The sequence below is a fragment of the Phyllostomus discolor genome, chromosome 10, assembly GCF_004126475.2.
Source record: "Phyllostomus discolor isolate MPI-MPIP mPhyDis1 chromosome 10, mPhyDis1.pri.v3, whole genome shotgun sequence".
NCBI classification, from domain to species: domain Eukaryota; kingdom Metazoa; phylum Chordata; class Mammalia; order Chiroptera; family Phyllostomidae; genus Phyllostomus; species Phyllostomus discolor.
In genome coordinates, this window is record NC_040912.2 from 747543 (window position 1) to 775013 (window position 27471).

At 69.1% G+C, this 27471-nt stretch overlaps 1 protein-coding gene across 1 annotated transcript in view; it reads right to left on the reverse strand.

The window, feature by feature from the left end:
* Positions 1 to 27471, reverse strand: part of LOC114501816 (tensin-3) — a 97835-nt gene that overhangs the window by 54708 nt on the left and 15656 nt on the right. Inside the window, exons 7-9 of the mRNA XM_036010413.1 lie at positions 26271 to 26564; positions 25487 to 25555; positions 23565 to 23708 (exon numbers count right to left, since the gene is read on the reverse strand). Of these exons, the coding sequence (XP_035866306.1) occupies positions 23565 to 23708; positions 25487 to 25555; positions 26271 to 26564 (507 nt within the window). The remainder of the gene's footprint in view (positions 1 to 23564; positions 23709 to 25486; positions 25556 to 26270; positions 26565 to 27471) is intronic.

Sequence of the window (27471 nt, forward strand, 5' to 3'; positions counted from 1 at the left end):
CGAGGAGGAGCTCCAAGCTCGGGCCGAGCGAGCCGGGGAGGACCCCCGGACGGCAGAGCGCCGGGCGGGCAACAGCGCGCTGAACTGAGAACACGAGACCTCCTCCGCGGAGTCCCTCTGACATGCACACACGGGTGCTTCTGTGCACGTGTGTGCACACACATGTACGAGTGAGCCACACGGAGCTCTGCACCCGTAGAGCGGGGGGGAGGGGGTGGTCCCGCAGCCAGACCCGAGGGCTCCAGCGGTAAGTTCTGCTGGGACGGCAGGACCCTGCCCTAACTGTGGGGGCGGCCACCTCCAGGCCGGGGACCGCTCCTGCTCGGCCTGAAGTCAGTGGACGGGGGGCCAGCACCACCTCCAGGCGACTCCGCTGCCTTCTAGGACACGGCGAGCCCACCCGCGGGAATTCTAAAGGGATGCAGAACGCAACCCGGTGGAGCTCACGGGGCCCGGTGCCCGGGGGGAATCATCAGGCACGAGAAGCAGCAGCAAACCCCGCCCACGACGGGGCTCGAGGGGCTGAAGCTGACCCCCTGAGCTGATGGAACTGGCAGGGAAGATATCAAAGGGGCTGTTACAACCGTGTTCCGTGCGCTCAAGAGGTAAACAGGCACCTCGACGGCACAAAGCCATCCGAACCGAACGCCCGTGGAAAACCCGCAACCGTCAGACCGGCCACGGCTGGAGACACACCGGCGACCTCCAAGACATCGCAGCACAAGCGCCCTGCCAGGAGGCGCAGGAAGGGGAGGCGACCTGGGAGAAGGGAGATGTAGGTAAACACACAGACGGTGTCGCTGGGGTGGCTTTAGGAAGCCTAACACGTGTGTAACTAGAGTCTGGGAAGAAGAGGGGGCGGGGGAGCATCTGAAGGAAAAACGGCTGAACCTTTCCCAAACCATCGCCCCACAGATCCGAGGGTCCCGAGGACAAGAAACACATGTAACAAAACGAACACCACGATAATCAAAACGCTCACCCCCAGTAACAAAGAACAACAAATCACAAAATTACACAGCGCGAGGGAAAAAGACAACTTACATCCACGGACCGACCTTCAGCAAACAGCAGGCTGCTCCACCGGAAAGACACAAGGAAAAAGCAGCGAGAAGCCAGCGGATGGATACAAAGGACCAGGAGAAACTCCGCCAATCTGGAATTAGGTGCCCAGCACAAACACCTCCCGACAGTGCAAGTGAAGTCGGAAATTCTTCACACACCAAAGCTTCAGCCACCGCAACCTTCCCAGCGTCCCCTGCTGCGGCTCCAGCCACCGCGGGCCCCGCCCGCCCCCAGCGCCTCCCGGGGCTCCAGCTCCTCGGGGTCTGGTCACTACACCAGCGTCTCCCGGTATCTCCGTGGATGGACCTGGTGGTTCCGGGCAAGTGAGGGCGGGTGTCCAGCACCAACCACGAGAAGCTTCGGCCACCGGCGGCACCGCTGTGACCCCCGGCACGCCACAGAGCACACCCTCCCCTCCGGGCGACTCACAGGAGGACAGGCCAGACGCCAAAGCACCATCCAGCCGTGGACACTGGCAGCCGGCGGGAACCACCGGGGCGAGGCTCTATGACAGCCCCACCTGCGTGCGCCGCACCCCAGACGAACCCAAGGGGGCCCGTGGGGGTGGGGGTGGGGGTGGGGACAGAAAGGAACTGTTTCAGAGCTCACCCCCACCCCGGGCCCAGCGCCGTCACGGGGCAGCGGGCTGTGTTCTAAGGCTCTCTTCCACACGCACACGGGTCCTGTTGCCGCGGGTGTCTGCACGCGAGTGTGTCTGGTCTCTCCAGGGGCACACGCTCGTGGTACGGGCGGGCGCCTGTGTCCCGGTGCTGCCGTCGGGAACCTGCACACACCCGCGGAGCCCTCCTGGGCCGGAGCCCTGGTCCTCGCTGACCCCTCCCTGTCCAGCCCCCGTGGGGTGGTTGCATGGAGACGAAGGCCACACAGCCCAGGGACAAGGGGTGTGGGCTCGGGCCGGGCCCACCCTGCCCCCGCCGCACACAGGAGGGGCTTTCAGGCATCGGACAGACGCAGCCCTCTGTCCCGACCCCCGGGCGGGCACACACGCCCCTCAGACCCGGGCACTGGGGCACAGGCCCCCTCTGCGGTCTGCACCGCCAGCCCCCAGGCCCAGGACACCGGGCCCTTGTCCCTCTGGCCCCCGAGGCTCTGCCCGGCGCCTGCGGACAGGGAGCCGGGGCCTCAATTAATATTTGTTGACCGAATGAATCGGCCCCAGTCTGCGGGCCAAGGCCGGACACTGCGACCCTCTGTTCCGCACAAGCGCTCCTCTCCCCCCGGGGAGAAAGGGGCTGTGTTCCCCGGCTGGGGCCCCCGCCGGGAGGCGCGGGAGGAAGCGGCGGGCCGCTCCGGGGGGCGGGCCGCCGTGGGGGCCGGGGGCCCGGGGGTCACCGCGGAGAGGACCGCGCCGTCGCAGCCTCTGCTCGCGGCCTCCGCACGAAACGGCTCCGCAGGCAGGAGGCGCGCATGCAGCCCGGATTAGCCGGCCTTTGTTCTCACCTGGGGTCCGCTCTCATTTCTCCCGCGGAGGTGGCGGCGCCCGTGAGCGGGGGGAGGGGAGGGGAGGCTGCCTGGGCGCAGCCCTTGGCAGGCTCCGCGCAGGAATCTAAATGGCATTTAATTGTTCGGAGCAGACAGTGGGGAGGGAGCGAGCTGGTCTGCGGGGTCCACGAGGACTCCCTGGGGGGTGTGCTGGTCTCCGCTGCCAGCTTTTTATTTTATTTTATATTTTTTTTTAAAGAAAAGCCTCTGCCGGCCTGAGCGGGGAAGTGCTGGATGTGAGTGCAGACCAGGCCCCCGCTGCTGGGCAGACTCGGGCGGCACAGACCCCGAGCGGCCTCCTCCCCGCCCACCCCTCAGCCGGCAAAGGCGGTGCCACACCACCCCAGCCACGGCCCCTCAGGAAGGGGACCGGGCGTGCGCTCTGGTGCCGGGAGAGCGGTGGGGGAGCCACCAGGGAGGTGGACACCGAGCAAACCACAGACCAGCTTGACTCTGCAGTTGGACGCCCCCAAAACGCCCCACAAGGGCAGCGCGGACCCCACACCTGTGTGTGTGTGGGGGGGGGTCCTGCCTGTGGTCACGGTCACCCCCCGCAGCCACAGGACTCACGGCCCCGGGGACACACTTGGTCCCCCGCTCCCAGCAGCAGGCAGCACCGGGCTGTCAGCCTGAAAAGCCGAACGCAGGCCCGGCTGGAAGGGAGGAAGGGCAGCTGACACTCGGCGGCCCCTCGAGCCTCCGAACCTCACAGCAGTTTCTGGGGAAGTGGACCCGAGAGAGGCCTAAGCAGCAGACTCAGGAAGGGCCTCGCAGCCTGGCGGGGAGCCCCTCCCACCTCTGCTGGGTCCAAGTTAGGCCCGGGGAGGGTGTGCGCGGGGGGAGGGGGTTTGTCCCGGCGGCCAGGAGGCGGAAGGTGCCCCGAGAACCCGCACTCCTCCCGCAGCAAGCGCGCACACCGCAGCGTCCGCGCGGGGCTCAGGGCCTCTCCCCCACAGAAACCCGGCCGTCGCGGGGCGTCTGCGGAGTGGCCGAAGCCCTGCTTCCTCGTCGGACGTGGAGTCCAGGGAAGCGTGTTCGAGGGGCGGCTGCGTTACAAAGTTAAGCCGTAGCTGTCTCCCATTCCACGCGGCTCACCAGGGCGCCCGCCGCCCACCAGGCAAGGCCCCCCTTCTATTCCCCCCTCCTACGTGCGCACACACACGCGGGCACACGGCGCACACGCGGGCACATACAAGGACACACCGGCGCGCGCAGACAAGGGTGCGCGTGGGTACGCGCACAGACTCGCGCAAGAGCGCACAGACGAGGGTATGAGCGCACCCCGGACGCGCGCAGCAGCCCGGAAGAGCTCCTCGGAGCGCCGGGAGACCGCCCCCCGCCCCCCGCCCCCGCACCCCCCGGCTCCGAGCGCCCCGCGCTCACTCACTTGGCGCCGCTGCCGGCGCGCCCGGGCCCCGCGCGCGCATCCTCCGGGCGGCCCCCGAGTCAGGGCGCGGCAGCCGCATGGCCACTCCCGGCACCCGCGGAGAGCCCGGCCGGTCCAGGCAAGGGACGGCGGGGGCGGCGACCCTCTGGCGGCGGTGCCCCGCAGGGGTGCCTCTGCGCCGCCCCGTCCGGGAGCCCCAGGGAAAGTTCGACGCCTGCAGGCCCGAGAGAAGGCGCCTGCAGCCTCCACTTCCCCTCCGCACGCAGGAGGCAGACGCAGGGAACAAAAGCCAGGCAGCCAGCGAGCGAGCGCACGGTCCCCCGGCGAACCTCCATCTGACACGAATTAGCCCTCCCTCCCCCACCCCGGGCCGCAGCCCCTGAGAGGAGGGTAAGGCTTCTCAGCCAAACCCAGGGAGGGTGGTGCAGGACCGCCCCCGGGCAGGGTGGGGGCGACCCTGCTCGGACTGGGTTTCCCGCGCCCCGGGCTAGGGTGAGCCTGAGTGGGGCTGCAGACCCGCCCAGCGTGCTGACCCAGGGGTGATGACCCACACCCACAGGCCCTTTGGCCCCGGGGATTTTAAATCTCGAGTGTGTCCAGGCACCCCGCACGGGAGGCGGCCAGCACCAAAAGAAGGAGGACCCTCAGCGGAAGGCTCTCCTTCCCAATTCGCCCCTCCAACCTCAGGACACGGGGAGCTGCCTCACTGGGGGGAGTGGGGAGCAGGGGCCTCCAGCAAGCTCAACCCCCAGCCCCTCCTGGCCTTCACCATCCCCGGTGCCGCCCAGCTTCCCAAAAATCACATCCTGTCTCCAGCCCCGTTTTCCTATCCCAGCCGGTGATTTCGGGGGGATGTTCAAGCCTGGAGTCTGCGGAAGGAGACTGGAGGGGTGGGGGGGCAGGGCTCCACGTGGGGACGCTGGACACCTGGGGCACGTGGGAGGGTCACTCTGGGTGCAGGCCAGCCAGAGGGGTGGGCTGGGTCCGCGGGTCCTGTTCACCGCCTGTCAGACCCCACGGGACGGAGCTGTCACGGGCTGTTGTCCCCGATGCCACCGAGAGGAATGCAGCTGCGCCTCCCGCTGGGAGAAGCGCCGCCACCCGGGGCGGAGGGGAGGTAGGAAAGCTGCCCGATGGCAGACGTGTCCGCTGAGGCCACGGCTTGGCTTCTGTGGCTCGCAGTGGCCCTCGTGGCCCGACCCGCCTTGGCGCCCGGCCGTGGGCAGCCCTAGCGACCTGCGACGCCCCCTCCACTGGGGCCGGCGGGTGCAGCCAGACCTCAGATCCGCCACTCTGCTTGCAACTGCCCAGGCCTTAGCTCTGCGCGCAGTCTGGGTGGGCTAGACAGGCCTTTATGGCTAACACATGTGCGGATTCCAGCTGCGGGCTCAGGCGGCCTTAACCGCTCAGGGTCTGGCGCGGAACCCCCGACGCTCCGTTTCCTCCTGCCGTGGTGCAGCAGAGCTGCGGGGGGCCTCCGACCAGGGTGCCGGGGGAGCTCACCCCGGGGGGCCCGAGTCCCCGCCGCCCAGCAGACACCAGTCCCTTCGGGGCTCCTGCCGCCCCTTCCGTTCACTCACTAGTTCGTTCCCTGGGTGTGTCCGTTGTCCTCCGCTTCCTCCACGGCACGTGCAGACTGCAGTCCCCACCCACAGACGCCTCCCGGTCCCGTCTCCGCAGACACAGCCCCACCCCCAGACTGCAGGGGTCCCCGGACACGTCTGAGGGGCATTCGAGTCGGACCCCCAGCATCTCACACAGGCCGGGCACACGGCGCTGTGGACGGCCAGCGGGGGCGCCCAGTGCACCCCCTTTCCAGGAGCCAGCTGGGTTCTGCGGACGGCAGGGGGCCCCAACGTGGTGGAGGCCGTGGGCCCCGGACTCGGGTGCGGCCCAGCCCAGGCCTGCCAGACGGGAGAGCCCCGGTCACCTCCCGCTTGTTTAGAAGGTGCCGCCCCCACTCTGTCACTAATGATAAGTCCCTCCATCCCTCGCTCTGGCCCCACCTCTACCTCTGGCACCTGGGTCCCCAGCACTAAGGCGAGGCCCTCCCAACAGGGGGTGGACTTCAGGGGCACTGGGGCCCCGAATGGGGACCCGCTCCAGCCTCAGGCCTCGGGCTGCGTCCCCTGTCTGGGGCTGGGAGCCCAGGGCTGTGGGGGCGGCAGCCCCGCATGCGCCCGACTCCGACACCCATGCAAGGGCCGGCGACAGAGACCACACTGGGTCACAAACCGGTGCACAAAGCCGGCATCCAGGAGCCCGGGAGCCCCACTCGTAGGAGTTAACGAGCCCGGGGAGGGGCAGCCCTCCCGGCGCCCCCCACCCTCACCGGGGGGACAGGCAGGGCAGGGAGGAGGCTCGCAGGGAACCGGGGGGCTCAGCTCCGGTGGGTCCCGGGAACTCCGGCAGCCACATCTGCTATCTGTCGCTGCCACTCCGGAGGGGCCCTGCACAGTCTCAAGGCACCTCCCTCGCCCGCTCCCGGAGGGGAAGGAGCGTGTCTGCAGCGGGGAAGGCCGGCCAGGCCCCATCACCGGGGGCTCACGGGGGGCTCACCGGGGGGCCGGACTGACCCTGGCCTTGGGCGGGACGCAGGCGCGGTGGCAGCACGGCCCTGCGGCTGGCACTCCCACAAGGGCCTGACCCCAGCGGTGAGCAGGCACCACCAGACCCCCACGCGGGGCCTGGGCGCTGACCTCCCACAGCCCCGCCCTCGGCCAGAGCAAGCTCCCAGCCCGGTGTCTGCGGGGAAGCCACCAGGTGCTGGGGGCAACCGCCCCCCGTCTGCACCGCCCAGCCCCCGAGGCGTGGACACCAGCCACGGGCGGGTCCCACGCACCACGGCTCTGTGGCCAGGAGTGCCAGACGTCTCCAAGAGCCACCGTTATAAACACCCGGCCTCCGAAAACGGGAAGGACCCCTCAGCTGACGGAGTCCCTGCCCCGTCTGCACAGGCCTCTGCACCAGCCTCTCCTCCTGGCCCTGCCGACGTCGGGGACGTGGGCGCGCGGGTCACGCCCCTGGCCTCGTTCAGGCCCAGACCTTGGGCGCAGCCTCCCTCACCCTCCCTGCCACCCGCAGGCTCCTGCTCCACCCACGCCCAGGAGCACCGGCCATGGGTCAGCGGTTCCTGCGGAGCAGCGACCCCGAGGGGAGACCGAGGCCCCAGGGGCCTGGAAGGCAGCGAGCTGGGGAGCTGGCAGGGCCCTCAGGGGAGCATAAGCTCATCCCCTGACCCGGCATGTCCTCGGGGGCAGGGGGCCACCTCGCAGGGCGTGTGAGCACTAAAGGAGCTGCCAGCCCCGCGGGGACGCCCCCGGTGCAGGGGGACCCCTCCTGGGGAGCGCGGCACTAGAGGCCACGCCCCCACTGCAGCTTCCTCTTGTCCCTCACCGTCCCTCTGCTTCTCACGAAGGTCACGCAGGTGCCCGGCGAGCCAGGGAAGGACGCACGTGTCCCGTGGCCTCACGGGAGGTCACTTGGTCCAGCCAATTTAACCAAAACGGCCTGGCCGTTGGCCACAGGACTCCGGGCAACTCCCGGGGGGCCTGCAGCCCCGCCTGCATGAGGTGGGTTTGCAGGAGGGACGCGGCGGTGACGCGGGACAGGCTTGGCACCCCGGGGTTTGCTCGGGACGCGGTCTTTGTTCTCATTTCCCAGGTTCCCCATCTCCATTCCCTTCCCCCGCCTTCAAAGTGCAGCAAAAAGACTTTCTCTCTGCGAAGTCAGTTTCCAGTAAGTGCTTTCCTGGAGTCCCTGATCCAAAACAGGCATCCAAAACAGCAACTGTTTCATTCAAGGACTCAGCAGAGCACGACAAAAAAAAAAAAAAAGTGAAATGAGAGGGCACCCCCATTCAGTGGCACCCCCTCCCGTCCCAGCCAGGGACCCGCCCCGCTTTCCTCCTCGGCCTCCTGGTCTCCCCCCAGCCCACCGTCTGAAGAAGAAGGGGCCGGTTGACCCAGGGCTGCCTCCCCACGGGTGGCACGCGGGGGTGAGACCTGCCGGGGTGCCCCCGAGGCCTCACCCTCCAGCAGGAGAAAGCAAGCCGCCCCCTGACACCTCCACGTCACCCTCAGAGGCTGGCCTGAGGTCGCAGAGCTGACCACCAGGGCCTGCTAGCCCACAGCCGCTTACAGTACAGGCCCCAGGGGGCGGCACGAGCCAGCCCCGCCCCGCCCCGCCCCGCCCCGCCCGCCCTAGTTACCCTCAGCCCCGAGCCCCCTGCTCCGTCTCGGGACCTGGGGGTCGCAGCTGTCCAGGGCTCTACCAAGCCTTCTGCACCACCGCTTGCCACACACACACACTCACACACACACACACTCATATGCATACACACAAAACGGGAACCGGTTAGTTCCTCCGCAAAACTGCAAGGCCCCCCACGCGGGACGGATTCTGCTGCTCTCAGCACCGGGGACCCTGGGGACCTTCCAGGGCGTCCTCCACACCCTCGCTTTCTTCCTGCTTCTCGCGGACCAGGGGGGCTCCGGGGCCACGGCGCAGCAGGTCCCGGGTCCCAGGGAAGTGGTCAGGGCACAGCGAGGGCACAGGGACCCCCCCCCCCCACACACACACACTGGCCTTGTGCTAGAGGCTCCTGGCCCGGGGCTCCACATCTGCCCCGGCTCTGCCAGGGCCTGGCTCGGACGGTGACAGGGGACGGAAGGACACAAGGAACCCCCGATTGACCCCAGCCTGTAGCTGCCCCCAGCCCCTCCCAGGCGGAGAAGGCTCCCCCGTCCCCAGCTTGCAGCAGACCCGTCAAGGCCGCCCCCCAGCTCTGGAACTCAGCCGGGACTTGGCCCCGGAGCACCCAGTGCGGACCTCGGGGTCCCGCCTGGCACCCACCGTTGCCAGCCTGACCCCGGAACCTCTCCCCAGCCTCCCTGTGGGCCTGCGGCCTGCTCAAGGAGCACTGGGCACCACACACAGGGACAGAGCGCGTGGCCTGGGTCGTCACCCCCAGGAGGCGGCACCTGGGGTGTCAGGGCCCTTCCGCCACCCGCTGAGCGTCTGCAGGTCCCCGCCCACGGGGCTACAAGTCAGCACCAACCCCCAGCCCCACCCCCACCCGACTGCTGGTGGGATTCCCGCAGATCACACACAGGGGGCTGTCCCGTGACGTCACCGACACTCCCGCTACGGGGTCCCCCAGCACGGAGGCGGAGCCCCTCCCGGGACTCGGAACAGAGCAGAGCAGACGCCGAGGCCGTTGGGGGTGGCCTCAACGAGCAAGTTTTGACCGCCTGTTCCTGACGCTTTTAAAAACGCAAAGATGTTCCCTTCCTCGTCGCTTCTGCGAGTCCGCGTTTCCATTCCCCGAGGGCACGCCCCCGATGTTCCAAACCTGTTACGATTTATAGTTTTAAAAAATACAGTTTTTTTTATTGTGAAACAAATATTTTATCAGAGTCACAATACTTGTAAGTTGCTTCTCACCGTGAGGTTGCCCGGTTTTAAAACCGACCGACCCGCTCTCACGTTTGCACACAAGACACTAAAGAAACTCCCAGGGGTCGGGGTTTCCGTTCGCGGCGCTGTCACGGCGCTCACGAGTGGGGACCGCGACGAAGCCACGGCGGTGCCCGGGCGGAGAGGCAGCGTGGGCTGGGCGCGCACTCGTCAGAGGCGCCCGTTCACAGAAGCGCGTTAATGAAACCGTGGGAGTTAGCGCCGCCGCGCACAGAAACCCAGCGCAACGTGGCAACTAGATCCAGCAGAACAGCCCGAGCCGCTCCGGCTGCACCGGCGGGGGCGGGGCTTACGGGGCGTTGGGCGGAGGGACGTGTGGGGGCGGGGCTCATGGGCGGGCGGGGCGTTGGGCTGAGGGGCGTGCGGGTGGCGGGGCGTTGGGGCGCGTGGGGGCGGGGCTTACGGGGCAGGGCGGGGGGCGTAGCTTACGGGGGCGGGGCGTTGGGCTGAGGGGCGTGCGGGGGCGGGACTTACGGGTCAGGGCGGGGCGTTGGGCGGGGGGGGCGCATGGGGCGGGGCTTACGGGGCGGGGCGTTGGGCGGAGGGGCGGGGCTTACGGGCGGGGCGGGGCGTTGGGCGGAGGGGCGGTCCTTCGCGGGTGCACAGACTCGGCGCGGCCGGCCTGAGACAGAGCGCTCTGCTCCGTCCGCGACCCCCCAATTAAAATAAACGTGAAACAAAACAGAGTGAAGGTCAGCGCCGGGTCCCGATCCTTCCGTGTGGATGCGGCCCAAGCCTCCCGGGCAGCCCCAGCGGGGAGGGTGCGGGCGGGGCAGGGTCCCGGGCGCTGTGTTCTGTGCGTCCCCGGGGGCTGCCTCGGACACCGAGACGAAGGTTAAATAGAAGCAGGGAAAGCGAAAAGGCCACAGACGTTCTGGCCTGGGTAAAAAAAGTTACAGTTGGTGAGTTTGAATGTGTACGACCCTCTCAACCCTCCCCGGATGAGTTTTAAGTGGTTCCCGTCCCAGCACGGGGGGAGGGGTGTTCTCTGGTGGCAGGGGGGTCCCAGCCCCGTCACTGTCCCTGCAGGGCGGGCGTAGGGACGCGCCACACAGCGGGGACACTGCCCGTCACCGCCCTGTGCTCAGGGACCCGCTCGGCCGCACACCAGCCCTCGGCTTCTCCGCACTGCAGGTCCGCCAGGACGCACGTGGCTTCGGGAAGGAGGGCTGGGAACCCACACAGACAGACGCCCAGGCACCGAGGCCACTCCCTGCCGTCACGCCCAGGCCGGGCCCTGAGGCTGGGTCCTGGTATCAGGCTGCCCTTTGGTTCCTGATTAGCTGCAGGGCGGTGGTTCCCGCCCAGCCCTCGGCCCATCCACTCGGCCTCAGTTCCCGGAGGGAGGACGCAGCCTGAGGGGGAGGTGCCTCGCCAACGAGGAGGGGAGGGCTGGGCGGGGGAAACAGGGACTCCAGGCCCGTCAGCCCAAGTCGGGAAGGCGGGAGGCCGACAGAGGGGTCCAGGGTTCCCACCATCGTGGGGGCAGCGGGGCGCTGGAGGCTGACCCCTCCACTGACCCGGGGGTTGTGGGACAAGGAGCTGTCTCGGGACAGGAGACAGGCCTGCTGACACAGAGCCCCCAGGTCACCAGCCCCAGGGAGCTCCGGGGAGACAGGCAGGCCTGCTTTTGCCGAAATCAAGGTGGGGGAGGGGCGGGCCCTGGACACCCCTGCTCCCCGGGTCCCCGCTACCACCAGCACAGGTCACAGGGGCCACCGACTGTCCCATCAGCAGGCCAGGCCCACACTGCGCCTGCTGAGTAAAAGGTCAGCAAGGCAAAGGTCAGGGACACCCGCCAAGGTCACGGCCAACAAGACAAAGTCCCTGTCCTCAAAGAACCTTCGTTTTCCTGGGAGAACGAGCCGGGACACGAGATGTGTGACCTGCTCCCAAAGAAAACAAAGCAACGCAATTGCGCCCGAGGCAGCGAGGCGGCAGGCGGGGCGGTCTGAGGTTTCCCAACCGGGACTGCGATGGGGACAGCAGGGCAGGGAGCACGGAGCCAGGGGTGGGGACCCGGGAGGGACAGCCAGTGACTGGGGAGCGATGCAAGCCTAGGCATCCAGGGCTCTGCTGGCTCCACCGTCCCGGGAAGCAGGGGTCCCAAGACCGGCGACCCGGCCATGCCCTCGGGAACAGCGGGAGGGACAGAGTCCATCCACCAGGGGAAGGCGTGGAGGCTGGCGAAGGGAGGGGCGCGGGGACGCATCCCACAAACCTGAAAGCGCCAGCAGAGCAGACCCGTGAATGGGACGTTATGTAACCGTTAATCCTCACCTCACCCAGACGGTGCGGCAACAAAAGAATGATGTCTGCTTTGGCATGTTGAGGGGGAACGCAAACTATGTTGCAGTTGTGAAAAGAGACTCAACAATGTTTCTTTGTGAGCAAGGCAGGCCGCGAGCCCTCCCACCCTTGGGGGTGGGCAGCTGCGCCTGGAGACCCCCAAAGGGGACAGGCAGCGGCACCCAGAACGCGGCGGGTGCTTCTGTGTTTGCAGACACCCTGTCCTATCAGATTTTCTGACGCCCCCTATTAGTGTTTTCCGAGCACTTCCCCCTGAAGTGATGGTGGCTGCGAGACAGGCTTGCGCGGGGCAGCAGGGACTTGACCAATCAGAGGACCGAGTGAGGGCGCGTCCAAGGTCCTCCCGCCCGCCCAGCCAGGAAGCGGCCTGGAACTCGGCACCGACGGACGGACAGACGGAGCTCAGGAAACACTGTGCCGGGGACACGGACAACAGCGGCCGACGACGCAATCCCTGCTCTCCGCCCCGTCTCGGAACCAGCAACATGTGCACACACGCACAAACACACACACATGTATGCACTGTGCCATACGTGTCTGCATGCCCTGCAGACATGTGACTTGTGGGTACGAGTCCACATGCTTACATGTGTGTGCGTGCACAGGCGTGTGCGCACAGATGGTCATGTGTGTGTGTGAAGACACGCATGCACACGTGTGCACTGACAAGAGGGGGCAGGAGGGCAGGCGGGGCCTGTGCCTGGACCCTCCCCAACCCCAGTTCCCTCTTTTATGAAATAAGCCCCACTGACTGTACACCTATCTGCAAGTGACGGATTTTTTAAAAAAGAGCAGCGGCACCGTGGAATTCCCTTCATCACCGTTCGGTTTTGCGCACACTGACCGGCTGCTCGGCCGGCTGCACGGGACACTCCTGCCCGGCCCGGTGCGGCGCGGCGGGCTGCGTGCCGTCCCCCAACGCCGAAGTCGCCGGCCCCGAGCCCCGTCAGGGCGTGTGTGCCTGGGGTGCGGGTTCAGCCCCCAGTCGGGGCGCCCACGAGATGTCTCTCTCTCGGGTCGAGGTTCCTCTCCCTCTCTTCACCCTCCCCCCCTAAAAATAACAACTACCACTTCACACAGGACACTCGGGGGCATTTGGGAACAAGGGGAAAACCTTCCCCTTTGAACCCTCACCGTGACCCCCAGTGGGGGGAGGCGGGGGGCGCCACAAAGAGGTGGGCGACCCTCCGACACGGAGCCCTCCACCCCGAGTGCTGTGCAGCGTGCCCTCGAGGGCTAGGGGGTCGTCCACAGCTCGAAGGGAGATGGCACGGAATTTTCCAGAGAGAGCCACCAGCTGGAGGGATGCCTGGTTTGGGGAGACGGGGCGAAGGAGGGGCGAAGGAGGGGCGAACCGGGCTGCAGGGCTCCTCCCCGCCCGCCCCCCTCCGGCTCCGAGTCTCCGGCCCACTCCGACGCCCACACTGAGGCCCCGGCAGGTGGGCCGGGCCCGACCAGACCCTGCCTTGCCCCCTCCCCACCCCCTGCTGCAGGCAGCAGCGAGCAGGCCGCCAGCCTCGGGCCGTGTGGGCTGCCGGCACGCACGGAAGGGTGCCGGGCGGCGAGCCGCAGCAAGCCCAGGGCTCGGGATCAAAGCGGCGGGGCCACCCCCGTAATCCCCGCCAGGGACACTTCCTCCACTCACTGTCCCCCCCGCCTTCTTCCCCCGAGGGCCAAGGCCAAGCTCCCGCTGCCGCCTTCCTGCTCTCAAACGACCTGGCAGCTCCGCGAGGGTCCCACACCGCCACCCCGAGATGTCCCCGGCGGCTGCACAGGGCTCCTCTGGGCAGCCCTGGGAGGGGGAAGGGCCAGGGTTTGATGCCAGGACGTGGGGTTCAGGCCACCTGCCCTCGGTGGCTCCCGCGTCCTGTTCCCTGGACTCTCGGCCGGACTGAGTCGCTCCCGTGGGATCCACAGGCGTCCAGGGTGCAGGGAAGGGGCTGGGGCAGGGGCAGGGCGGGGCGGGGGCTGCTCGGGGGCTGCACGGAGGGGCTGGGCTCCCTGTGTCCTGCCTCCATCCTTCGGCGCCCACGGACCCTGGTGGGGGACCACTGGCCGGCACCTCCCAGGGCCCAAATGCCCAGTGGGAGCCGGGAAGGCAGAGGCAGCGGAATGAACCGACGGCTGCCCTTTGGGCAGACGACCTCCTTCAGGCGTCAGGGCCGGACTCGAGTGTGTCCTGGAGTTACCCTGCGGACGTGGGGCTCGCTCTCTGACTTCAGTGCTGACGTGCCCTGGGGAGCACTGACGCCCAGCAGGACAAAGGCCACTGTCCACCTCCAGGAACGTGCTGGTCCCGGCGTCACGCCCCCTCACACGGAGGACACACGGCACGGAGACCAGAGGCAAGGACCCGGAGGACACACAGGCCCTGCCAGCCACAGAAAACCACCTTCCTGCGACCCCCCTCTCAGGCCTCCGTCGAGGTCAAGGGCCTGACCCCTGACCTGCCCTGACATCACTTCCCCGGGGGCTCTGGGGGTCTGCTCCCCACCCTGGCTGCCTCTGCAGCCTGGACCCGGGACAGGCCTCCACCCCCACCCACCCAGCGCATCAGGCCGGGGCCTGGCCCGCTCCGGGTCCTGACTGGCTGCCGGCGACCCGGGGAATCGGAATCCAGTGCCGCGAGTGGGCGTGGCCGGCCGGCTGCCAGGTCAGACACCGCGATTGTGCGAGCAAACAGCGGGACCTCCAGAGAGCACCGCCCCGGGTGTGCAGGGCGACCCCACGCCGGCCCCCGGCCTCGGGGCTCCTGTTCCCTCCGCTGCGGGGACCGCTGAGACACCGTCGTGATGCGAGGTCTCTCGGAAGGAAACCGGCCCGGACACCAGGAGGCCGGGCCCGCCTCAGGCGTGCGCGGAGCTCCAGCCAGGGGCCCGTCCTGCGCTGGAGGTGGCGTCCCACCCGCCCTGCACGACGACCGCACCCGCGACGGGCGGGGAAACCGAGGCTTGGACTGGCCGGGGATGGCGCAAGCTGCCGGGGACGGCAAGTGCCCTTTCTGCAGAGCCTGGGGGGGCCCACCTGGGCACAGGTGGCTGTCCCACCTGCTGGCTGCACAAAAGCCAGGAGCAGGAAAACAGAGGGAGAAACAAAGGAGCCGCTCTGGACCGCCAGGGTCGGCATCAATGATTCATGCGGCCCCGCCCCCCCGCCCCCCCCCCCTTCGAGGGACGCCTTTGTCCTCAGCGAGCAGCCTGAGGTTTGTGAACCGACGCCCCCCCGCCCCCACCCCAGGCTCCGAGCTGGGCTGGAGCAGGATTCCACAGGAGCTGAGGCAGGAGACAGTGGTCCTGTCCCACGGGGCCGTCCCCAAGGCCTGTACGGGCAGACACCGTGGGTTCACGGCAAGGCCGGGCGGGGCTGGGGTCCCTGGGCAAGGACAGGGACCAGCAGAGGGGACGGACGGAGCCCGGCCGGGTCCGTGGCCTCCAGCAAAGCCGCACGGCTGGGACCAGCGGGCCGCAGGCGCCGGGCGTATCTCACGGCGGAAGAACACGGCTTCCAGACTGGGCCGGTTTGTACGTGGGCCCAGCCCCCGAGAAAGAACTCATGAGCGCCCCCCCGGGGCAGCGAGAGACCGAGGCGACGCACCTGCTGGACGCCGGCACTTCCCGGGAACAAACCCTCATTCACACGTGAGACGGGCGGCCACACGGCGCTCGGGGGCCTGCGTCCCCCCGGGGGGCCTGCGTCCAGGCCGGACCGGGTCTGGGCGGGAGACAAAGGGGGGCCCCGGGCCCAGCACAGCGTGGGCCCCAAGCCTCCCCCCACCCCCATCCCCCTGCCAACACGCTCTGTCCAAGGAACGCCCTCCTGCCCTGAGGAGAGGAAAGCGGCGGCTGGGCACGGCCGCTCTCACCGGGGCTCCTGCGTCCCCGGCTGCCACTTGCCGCCGGCTTCAATGACGTGACCACGTGACACTCGGCCCTTTCCCCAGAACCAACCTCGGGCTGGGTTCCTGCGTCCGTCGGGTGCGCACCAGGGCCCTCCTCTGACGCGGGACGCCAGCAGCACCCCGTGGTGGCCCCAGTGCAGGGGGGCCCAGGGCACGACACCCCGAGGACTCGGCCTGCACCGAGCTCTCGTCCGGGAAAGACCCGCTTCCGACAGGCTGCTCTGCGGGCCCGCACACCGGCCTCCTGCCGTGGGGACGAGGGGGAGGCTCCAGGGGCGGCCCGCCTGGCCCAAGGTCACCCGGCTCCCTCCAAAGCGCTTATCATGCGCAGCCGGGCGCAGCCTTGGTCCGCGTCCTTGGGACGAGCTCAGACGTGAGTGAGGGCAGACGGGGCGCCGAGGCCCCAGCCCGACCCCCGCGGTGTCAGAGGAGGCAGGGCGGGCTCCCTGGGCGGCGGGTGGGGTGGCGTGGGGCTGGGGTGCTGGGGCCCCGCCCAGCTCCAGCCCCTGGCCCACCGGCTGCCCGGAGGCCCGTCTCGGGGACGTGAGTTCATGCGACAGAAGGGACCCTCATACATGTGCGGCCATCGTCCAGCTGTGGGCGTGTCTCTGGCAGCAAAGAGAACACGCCGTGAAAGCGTGTTGTCTCCTACACGTGACCTACACGCTGGGTGATGCCGACTTATTCATTTTTTAAATATTTTATTTATTATTTTTAGAGAGGGGAAGGGAGAGAAACATCAATGTGTGGTTGCCTCTCACGCGCCCCCTACTGGGGACCTGGCCCGCAACCCAGGCATGTGCTCTGACTGGGAGTCGAACCGGTGACCCTTCAGGTCGCAGGCTGGCGTTCAGTCCCCTGAGCCACACCAGCCAGGGAGGTGATTCTGATTTAAACGGGGTGGGGAGGTGTAAAACCACATAAACACCTCCTGTTGTTGCCACTCTTCTTGCCCGGAGGTTTCATCCCTGGCATTGGGTTGAAACCGCCGCCCCCCCCCCGGGGGGTGAGGGCAAAGGTCGCTGGGGGGCTCTGCAGGCAGCCAGGGCTGCCGTGGGAACTGGGGCACAGACGCCGCCACCCCTTCTGGAAAACGAGGCCCAGGTGCCGCCGATGTCTCTCCGCGCGGCCCCCACACTGGGAGCCCCCTCCTCAGGGCGGCCGTCCTGGACTCCCCACAGGGAAGGGACTGGACCCCCAGTGCTGGGCCCCCCACCGCCCTGTCTCTCCACAAGCCAGCAGGACCCAGCGTGAGCCCCTCCCTCCTGCAGGAAGGAGGGGGGGCACCCCGGCTTCTGCTGCGGCCAGGCCCACGGCCCCGTGCCCACCCCCGGGCCGGGCGTGCCTCCTTCCCGGCCTCCGGGTCTTCGTGCTTCCACCCCACACAGCAGAAACGGAGCAGCTCCTGGCCCCACGGAGCTCCCGGACCTGGTCCGCCCGCCCCCTGCGGGCTGTCTGCCTGGCCCAGGACGCCTGGGACGCCCGGAGGACGGAGGACCGGTGGGAGGACGGCCCTGCCTGCACCTTCCACACCTGAGCACTTCTGCAGAGGCCCCGGCGGCGGGAGCCCCGGTCCAGTGCGTGTGGGCTGGGGGGCGGGGGGAGGGCCGCGGGCTGGTGTTCCCGGCTGGCGACCGGCTGGGAACACATTCTCACGGGTAAAAATTAACCAGCGGCCTCCAGGTCGGCCTCGGGCCCGCCCTCAGGCCGCCGGCCAGCCCTCCCCGTCTCCCCCCGACAGGTCCTCCTGGCCACGTTGTCGCCGTGTCACTGGGCGGAAGCGGAGCTCTCGGTCCGTCCCCCAAAAAGTGGCAAAGGAGCCCCAAGGAGCGGTTCTCACAGATCACAGCCTCTGGCAGCGGCTCCCAGACTAAACCTTTTACCCAAATTAAAACCAATCTCCAGAAACAAAATCAGGCCCTTTTAATTGAAAATAAAACCCGGCAACCCTGAAGGCTCTCTCTCTCTCTCTCCTTTAAATGAAAGGCATTCTTCCTGCTTTCTCATTGCGTCAGCCACTGAGTTTACACAATCTGTCCAAACAGCCAGGGGACACGGTCCCTCTTCCGTCTCCCAGGCCCCGCCCCGCCCGTGCCAGGGACATGGGGTGGACCGGCCTGGATCTGATGGCCACAGGCCGTCTCGGCTGCACTGGGCCACATGTGGCGAGGGCCTTCACGAGGCCTGTGCTCCCTTCTAGGCACAAACCCGGGGGAACGGAGGGCAAGGGCCACAGCGGCAGCCGAAACACAGAGGCTGCCCCGGCACCTGCCACCACGTGGACGGACAAACACCCGAGGTCCACATGCAGGGTGGACTGGCACACAGCCCTGCCCCGAGGGGGAGGGGATCCTGACCCCGGCCGCCACCTGGTCGGGCCCTGGGGACACCACACTGAGTCACACAAGCCAGACACAGAAGGACAGACACCGTGAGCACCCACTGATCTGAGGGACCCAATCCACAGGGACAGAGAACGGATGGTGGGCTCTAGGGGCCGGGGTGGGGGGGGTGGGGACGAGGTCAGGGCTGCAGGGGGAGGAGCTTGGGGGAGGGGCGCGGTGACAGCCCCACAGCAGCGGGAACGGGCCCGGTTGGAAACGATCAGAACACTGAATCTGCCCCGCGGGTGTTCCCGCCATCGAAGTGGGTGCCCTTTGACCTCCAGCAGCCTCCAAAGGCCCCGCGAGGACGCGGCCAGCTGGGCTCTTGCCCCACGATGGCCTCGAGGGGCTGCGCAGGCCGTGGTGACCGGAGGACAGAGGGCCGCCGTGCCCCAGACCGCGAGTCCACGCACAGGGCACCGGGCGTCACCAGGGTGGGGGCGCAGCCGCTCCCGGCGGGGAATCGCTCTCGCTGCCCCTCGGACCCACCGCCGCCGCCCTGCAGGACGCAGAGTGGCGCGTCCGACCGCAGCCTGGCCGACTGCACACGGCGGCCCCCACGCGGGGGGGGGGGGGGGGTCAGGACGTCCCGGCCGCGAGTCCTGAGCGTTCCTCTGCCTTCTCCGAGACGACAGCGAGCGCCTCTCGGGGACAAGCCCCTCTGGGGAAGACTCGTCGGGGAACGACCCAGAAGCAAAGGCAGGTCCGTGGGCTGAGCATCTTCGCTGCCCCCGAGCCACGCGGGTGACGGAGGAGGCCCCTCCGGCACCCCCAGGGCAGCGGAAGTGGGGACACGCCTGCCCCAGATCACGCCCCGGCGGCCACTGTGCCCAGGTCCTCCTGCTCCCGCTGCCTCGCAGCCCTGCCCGCGGGGTCGGGACAGAGCAGCAGGGACCCTCCAGCAGGAGCCCAGCACGCGGCGGCCCTGGGGCTGCAGGCCCACCCAGCACCCCCGTCACACAGGAACCGCAGCTCGCGGGGAGCGCTGGTGCGAGTCCCTGTCTCCCCCCCACCCCCGGCCCCCCGCCCCCGGTGCAGGTGGGGAGCCTCGGGGACAGGTGGGGCGACCGAGGGCGGCCCTCCCCCAGGTCTGCGGCCCCCGGAGCCCTGCGGCTCCCTCCCAGCCGCGGCCTGACCGGCACCTTTGATCCGGGTCCAGCACCGCCCTGGTGAGGGCTGGGCGCGCAGGAGCCCGGCGAGGGGATGGATTACACGCGGGGGAGGGTGCCAGGGCCCCGTCAATGGGCCTTTCTGTCCCCGGGCTCCGGCAGGAATGTGTGTGCGCCCCGGCGAACGGCCCCCCAGCGACGCCCGGCCAGCTGCCGGCCTGCTCCCGTGCCCAGGGCCTCGGAGAGTGTGAGGACACCCCGCAGGCCGGCGTGTCCAGGGCAGTGGGGGAGTGGCCCCCCGGCACCCCCCCCCGGGGCCAGGACAGCCTGTGCCTCGGCCACATCTCGGAACCACTTGCCTCTCCCTGTCACACCGGACCCCAGCCACTCTCCCATCCCCCAGGCCTCACGGGCCGGGTCCCACCGCTCGTGACGCGGCTCAGGGCATCCACACCCACGGGCGCTGAGACTCGAGGTGGGGAGGCACGGCCCCTGTGCTGCCCGGCCGGAGGGACGCCCGCGGTGCGCCCGCCCAGGAAGCTGGGAGGAGCCCTTCCAGCCCCGAGCACCAGGCCGCTGGGGAGGCCTGGGGGGCGCTGTCCTCTCTCCCGGGAGAAGAGGAAGAGGAAGGCAGGCCACGACCGCGTGCCAGCGTCAGGGCCAGGATTAGCGCCCGGGGAGGAAGGAAGGGGCCTTACAGAGAGGCACTGCCCGCCTCCAGGAAGCAGCTGTGGCCGGAGCCCCAGCCAGCTGCGGCTGCTGCGGCTGCTGCGGCTCCCGAGGCTGGCCTGCGTGCCCGGAGAGGGGCGGGCGGGCGCGGGGAGGGCCCTGGAGACCCCCGATCTCGGGAAGAAGACCCGGCACCACACAGGGACCTGGGTTCCGACCGGGACCCCAGGCCCGCCTGCAGACTGGAGCCCCTAGAACCGGGGGGGGGCGCTCACCCTCTGCGGGCCCAGGCCCAGGCTCGGTCCTCACCCCTGGGCCCCGGCCGACCCGGGCCCACCAGCCCTGGGGCGACGGGGCAGCTGGTCCGGCCCCGGGAGCCTCGGAGCCCAGAGAGCAAGGAGACGAGGCCGCCTCGTGGGAGGCTGGGAAGCAGCCAGTCACGTTGACACCCCCCCCCCCCAGTCAGAAGAAGGCGCAGCTCCTGCTGGGCTGCTGGGCTGGGGGCTGGGGACAGCCTGCCGCTCACCCCCACCCCGGGGACCGGGGCGTCCAGCAGAGAGAGGCCCGCCCCCCGGAGCGAGGGGCCCTGAGGAGCACCTCCGTCCCTGCACAGCTGGGGGCCAGTCCAGTCCACGGGGGGGGGTCCATGACCACTGGCAGGGCCCTTACACACGCATTTTTCATTATTGAGCCCACTTGGAACAAAATACATTATTTCCAGGCCACTGCCTTCTTTCTTTTTAATCAACATAACTCTTTTTAAATGGCTAGGGGCCACCGTCACAGCCATCAGACATCCCCTCAGTGACACTGACAGCTCCTTGCGGCAGCCACCCACCCGCCCTCACCGGCCTCCTCCCTCCCTCCCTCCCACCCAGCCGGGGCAGCTGAGTGGGCGCCGGGACACCAGGTAGGGGACGCCGGACGTCCCGGAGCCGGAGCCACAGCAGTCCCTGCTACGGGGCGTTCTCGGAACACAGCCCCCGCATGTGCCCAGCACTGTCCCGGGGGTTCCCGTGTTCTGCGGAGACAGGGACCGGGCTGAGAGCAGGGCGTCACAGTGGCTGCCCCAGCTCGCCGGCGGCACCGGCCCGGGCGCTGAGAGAAGCCGACTCCGCCGGCAGCAGCGGCGGAGTTTCGGGCGGCGGTTGTCACGGCCCTGCTGGCGTGGAAAACTCGGGCCTTTCAGAGCGCAGGCCGGTGCCAGCCCCAGTCCCGCGAGGGCGTCCCTGGGATGAGGGGCCACCCCACCCCCTTCCGACGAGGCCGACAGGGGTGCCCGCGCCTCGGCGGCTGGGACAGCGCAGACCCGAGAGGGTGCCCCAGACCGGCTCCGCACACGCGAACAGTCAGCCGGGCACCTGCCCACCCGCCGCCTGACCGGAACCTGTACTCCCGGTCAACAGGGACAGCCGCAGGGGACTCTAGCGGGGGGGCTGGCTCTCTGTCACCGGGACCCCCGTCTCCCGCCCGGGGTCCCGCAGGAAAGGGGCCCCTCCCCCCCCACCCCCCTGGAAGCCTCCCCAGGCAGCTCCTGCTGCCTGAGCAGACCCGGCCGCAAGCTGGGGCCTCGTGCCCCCAGGAAGCCTCGCTCCCCAGGGACAGTCTGCAGGCTCTCTGGCAGGGGTTCTGGGGGAGGGGGAGGGGCGGGAAGGGAGGGGACAAGAGCCCCCTCCCTGCCCCAGGAAGCCCTGGCAGTGTGTGTCCGCCTGAGGCTGGAGGGTGGCAGAGGGCCGATCCGGCCCCTCCCTCCCGGGTCCCTCGCCTGTAACTGGGACCTTCATCAGCACGGGGTCAGAAACCCCCCCATCTGGGCCCCTCCCCTCCCCTGTCTGGCTTCTCGCCCCCTCCCCAGGCCTTCTGTGCCCCCACCCTGCAGTCCAGGAGCAGACTCTGACCCCCGTGACCTCCAGCTCCCAGGGTCGCATTGGCAAGTGGCTCCACCTGAAACCCTGAGGTGCCAAAGCTGCTTAGAGAGAGTCCACCCGTAGCAGTTCGCATCCCGGGAGCAGGAGACCCCCTGAGGCCGGGCTTTCCTCCCCGCTGGCTGGCGGTTTGCAAAGGAGGGGTTCCTGGGCAGGCCTCCACCCCTCCGCCCCGCCTCCACGGGGACTTGCTTCCAGCACAGGACCCACTGCACCACCCACTGTCCCCACCGTCCCCACCATCCAGGTCCAGGCCGGAGCCCTGGGGACAGCACCCCGGGCTTCATCCAGCTCCGCCCGCTACTTCTGGCCCTGTGCCTCTGTTTGCACATCTGTAAAATGGGTCTTAGCCCCAACTGCCCCCCAGGGTGGTTGTTATTCGGGTGAAACGAACGCGCAGGCAGAGGCTGGGCCAGACCCACCCCCACAAGCAGGAGTCGCTCCAGGCCCTGGGTTTGTGTCTGCCACCGAGCAAGGTCGCCCTGACGCGTCTTTGGGGTCAGGGGTCTGGCCACCTGCCCGAGCCGGCCTGTGCAGCGCCAAGGGGTCCGACCCGCCCAGCCCAGCGGGCCCCTCACAGAAATGCCTCTCCCGGCGCTTGCCGATTGATTTGCAAATCCGCCCTCCCAGGGCCCGAAGAGGGAAGGGAAACCGCGAGGAGAAGCAAATCTGCTTCCCAAGGCAGAAGCCGCGGCGGCCGGCGCCGGGAGAGGAAGACTCGGCTCAGACTGGACGGAGCCTGCGCGGGGGGAAGTGCGCCGGGCGGAGTGGCACGGGGTCGGTCCTGGAGGGCGCGCCGCGCCGCTGCGTTCGCTCTGCCTCTCTCCGCCGCGCGCGTCTCCGTTCATTTTAAGTCCTGGGGGCGGACGTGCCTCCGTGTTACCGGGAGTGACAAACACGGCCAAACTCTGCCGGAAGGTCAAAGCCAGCGCGGGCTCGGGCACCCCGCAGGGGTCGGGGGGCTCCTCCGGCGGGAGCCACGCCCTCCGAGGTGTTCCGGGTGCCCCCCCCCGCCCCCGCGCTTTTACGTCCCCAAAGTAACACAGTGGGGGTCGCCCGCCTGCCCTGGCTCGGGAACGGAGGGGGCTCTCGGTCCTCCCCGCCACACACACACGCGCGCACACACACACACACGCGCGCACACACACACACTCACACACACGCGCACACACTCACACACACGCGCGCACACACACAGACTTGCAGGTCGCTTCCAGCAGACGAGCCGGCTCAGGCGTCCGCGCGGGACCCCGCGTACCCTCCGCCCGCTTGTCAGCCGCGCGGGCGGGCACATGCCACAGGTGGCCCGGCCGCCCCCGCCCCCGCCCCCTCCCGCCGGCCCCAGAGGAAGGCGGGCAGCTGCCGGGACCCGGCCTCACGCCCACCGCAGGGAAAGGGGCGGACGGACGCTCCGCGGGGCTGCTGGCCCGGGCGGAAGAGGGTGCCCGGCGCTCCCGGGGCGGCCCCCGCTCCGCTCGCGCCCTGCGGTCTCCGGAGCGTCCCGGAGAGTGAAGTCCACCCCGGCGCTCGCGACAGTGCGGCTCCGGCCTGCGCCCGAGACCGGGACCGCGTCCCCGTCCCCGGATCTCCGCCCCTGGCAGCTCCGGCCGGCGCCCCCGAGCCCAACCCCGGCCGAGCAAAGTTCCTGCGCGCCGGGATCCCGCTTCCCGCGCACCCGGACTCTGTCCCCGCACCCCCGTCCCCGAACCCCGGCCGAGCCCGGTTCCCGGGCGCCGCGATCGCCCTCCCCGATCGCGCTCTCCGCGCCAGAGGCGCGGACGCCGGCGCGGGACCCGAAACAAAGGCGGCGGCGGCGGCGCGGGGCCCCCCCTGTACCTGGGCGAGCGGCGGCGCGGTCCCGCGGGGCGATGGCGCAGCAGGCTGGGCGCCGAGCAGCGCGCGGGCGGGCCGTCCTCCTGGCTCGCGGCCGCCGCAGGGCCCCCTCGAGGCGGCGAAGGGCAATCGCGCCGCCCGCGCCGGGCCGGCCGGTCACCTGGCCTCGCCGCCCTAACAATGCGGCCGTTTCGGGCGGGCCGAGGCCCCGTGGGCCCCTGGGGCCTCCCGGCGGTGGCCAGGTGGACGGGGGACTAGCAGACCCATGGAACAGCCGGGCTCCAGGTGTTCGCCGGGCTGCGTCCGGGTGGGCGGGCCCGTCCTGGTTCCTACACAACAGCCCTCCCTCCTTCCCTCCCTTCTTCCTCCTTCCTCCCTCCCTCCCTCCTCGCCTGCCTGCCTCCTTTCTTTCCGTACTGCCGGCGCTCTCAGGGAGTGAACCCCCCTGCCCGCCTGCAGCTTCCAGTCTCGCCAGGGCCTTCCACACACCAAGTGACGCAGCAGGGACCAGGAGAACCCAAGATGCTGGGGACCACCCCCGCCCCAGTGTCCCACGGGTGGAGGGAGGCAGGCAGGGCAGGACTCAGGGGTCGCCCGCCGCGGTGGAGTGAGCAGGATGCAGGCCGGGAGCCGACGGGGAGGAAGCTCCCGGGCGGAGGGATGCCGAGTCTCTGAGATCCAGAGGCCCCCACTCACCTCAGCCTCGGTTTCCCCACTCCCGAAATCTGGGTGGAGCGCGGCCCACTCTCCAAGACCCCCCACGGAAGGAGATGTGCTCTTCCTCCTACTCAAGGAGCAGCTTTGCCGACACCTGTGGACGCCCGGAGCCCCAAGGACCCCCTCCCCGGGGTCACGAGGAGGGGGTCTGCAGGAAAGCACGGCACCCACCCCTGCAGACCGGAGCCGGGGCTGTGGCTGCCGCCTGGACAGGGCACCCTCAGAGCCTGCCCCCGCCTCCCCCCGCCGAAGGAGGCTGGGGGCCTGGAGTGTTCGGCCGTGAATGGCCCCCGTGCAGGGGAGCAGCACCCAGCCCACCCCTGCCCTCGGGGGCCGGCCCTGTGGGTGCTGCCCGTGCAGTGACTGCCAGGAGCAGCGGAGAACCGGAGCCAGCGAGCCACGGCTGAAGGACGTGTGTCCACCCAGGCCCCAGGGTCCTCCCAGAGAGGGGAGGCCCAGGCCCTCCTGCTCCCACTCGGCCCTGCAAGGCCCCTTTGGGGACGTGGGAGGCGCCCTGCCAGCGCGAGGGCAGCAGGGTCGCCGGCTCCTCCCCTGCCCGGGCTGGTCGGGTCATTCCCTGAGGCAAAGGCTTCCGGAGCCCCAGGCCGCAGGCTGGGCCGCAGACAGACCGCTTGCCCAAGAGGCCACCAAGGAGGCAGGAAGTCCCAGGGAGGGAGTCAGGGAGCCGCAGCCGGCTGGCCCCGCAGTGGGGGTGAGGCTGGCACTTTTTCTGTCCCCTCTTTATTGGCAGGGAAACACTTAAAACCCTAGGTAACTCGCCCAAAGCCCCCCCCCCCCCCCCCCGGCCTGGGCAGCAGCAGGACACCAGGGCCTAGGACCATCCGGCCAGCAAGCGCCCGGGCCCTCCGTGGCCCGCCCTGCGCCGCCCACAGGCCCCACACGACGGAGCTGACTGGTCTCTGTGGTGCAACGCCCCTCGCACTAGGGCGGGGACCTGCGGACCCCGAGCCCACAGCGCCGGCCCGTCCGGCAGTGGGGAGCCCGTCTCGGGGGCCGGGTCCTCCCGGGCTGAAGGACCCAGCGCACTTGAGCTCCGCCAGGTGTCGGACTGACGAGTCTGCCCAAGACCTCGCAGCTCAAAAGCTGAGCAGCCTCCCCTAGGATCCCCACCCTCCGTTTGCTCGCCCCCCGCCAGCGGGTCCCACCACCCTGCCATCCCCTGCCAGGGGTTCCCCCCCCCCCCGCACCCTCGTCTCTGGGACCGCAGCATCTTGGACGCCCGTGCTCACGGTGCTGTCCTCACGCCCTGCGTGGGCCTAGAGGGAGAAGGCACACTGGACGCCGGCCCTCGCGGCGGCTCCCCAAATTTCCCAAGCGCAGATGTCCCCCCTCCCCAGAGTGGGCAGGAGCTTTGGGGGCCAGGCCCCCCACCTCACAGGCCGCAACTGTGCGTTTCCAAGAATTCAAACAAAAACACGGCACACGGCAATTATCTGGAGGAGGGAGAGCACATTTTTTCCATTCTTACCATCCAAAAATACCTCAAATCTGAAAACAAGAGTCTCACACCAGTTCAGCGGAGGGGAAGCAGCCGACCCAGGGCTGCGGGCGGGGGAGGGGGGCAGGGGCAGGACGACCCCCCCCACCATCACCCTTCCCTCCCCTCCCCTGCCCCCAGCCCCTCTCGGCTCCCCAGGAGTTCTGAAAGAACTTTCTGGAAGCTTGTCCCTGCCATAAAGATGGCCTTGGCAAAGGCCAGGGCCTGATGACTTTGTGTCCCGGGGTCAAAGGGAGTGTGTGAGCGATGGCACGGATATGTCATTATTTTCTTACTTTTTGCTCCTTGCACCAAAAGTCATTCCCCGAAGAGCCGCTTGAACAGGCAGCAAGAAACGGGCCGGGGGCGAGTTTCTGGGTCCGAGATGCCGACGAGCGTGGGCCCCCGTCCGCGTGGGCCCTTGGGACACGTGATCCCCGGCGGCGCCCAGGCACACGCCAGCCTCCCCTCCCCCCAAAGGCACGAGCGCTCACCTGTCCGTCTGGGGCGCCTCGGTCCCCTCTCTCCCGGAAGGCCCCGCACCCCGGCCTCCGCAGAATGGGCCCTGGGAGCCCACAGCCTGGACGCAGCTGCGTCCCCACCGCCGGCCGGGTCCGGGGACGCGGGTTCTGCGGGGGGCGGGGGGGACGGGTCACACCGAGGGCCCGCGCCGTCCCTGGGCCCACGCGGGTCGGTGCTGGTGCGAGCCCACAGAAGTCGGGGACCTCAGACGAGGCCCCCGTCACGGCAGCGGCGGCCGTCACCGAGGGGGGCTGCCGGCTGCGTCGCTGAGAGGAGCGTCACAGGTGGAGGGAGGAGCGTGGGAGCCGGCCCCCCGTCTGCCCCAGAGAGCGTGAGCGCTCCGCGGCGGCCGCGAGTGCGCGGGACTCGGAGTTTATCCTTGTGCGGCTACTTATTAATCATCGTGTTATTTTCCATAATGCAAACCCCGAACGGCAACATCCGACTTCCATCCTGAGGAAATAAAAGGAAAAACGCAATCACCTGACCCACTGCATTTCACAAAGTGAATCAGTGGCTAAGCAGCGTTTCATAATAATACTAACGGCAATTGAATCACGAGCAAACGTATTTCCTTCTGATTCCTTCATCCTGGGCGTGTGTCTAATTGGCAGAACCAGCTGGGTGAGTGATGCCGGCCAGAATCCGGTCCCTGGGGCCGCGGCTGCTCTCTTCTCGTTGGGCTCTGAACCCCAGAACACCCAGGGGTGAGCAGCGCCCGCACACGGTTCCTGCATGGCGCCAGCGCCGGGCCCCAGAGACCTGGGTCACCCCACACAGCCTGCGGGAAGGGAGCTCGGGGTCCGCCCTCCGGCTGCGGACCAGTGTCCTGGGGACCCGGGGGCTCTGCCACAGGGCTGGGGCAGCGGGGAGCTTCAGTCCCCCACCGAGGCCACAGACAAGGGCCTGGCCGAGTGGGGGTCTCAGCCTTGCGCACCGTCCTCGCCGACACGCAGGGTCCCTCCCGACGGCCCAGTGGACAGCCGTGCTTCCCCACCCAAGAAGAGAAGGACGAAGCCGTTTGGGACAGGGGACCCTGCCGCCATGTACCCACAGACACGTCCCGTGCCCACAGCCCCCCACCCCTCCACCGGCAGGGCTCAGACAGAACCCCGTGCTGGGCCCGGAGGGCACCCGCCCCGGGAAGGTGGGCTCCTGCCCTCACTAAGCCCC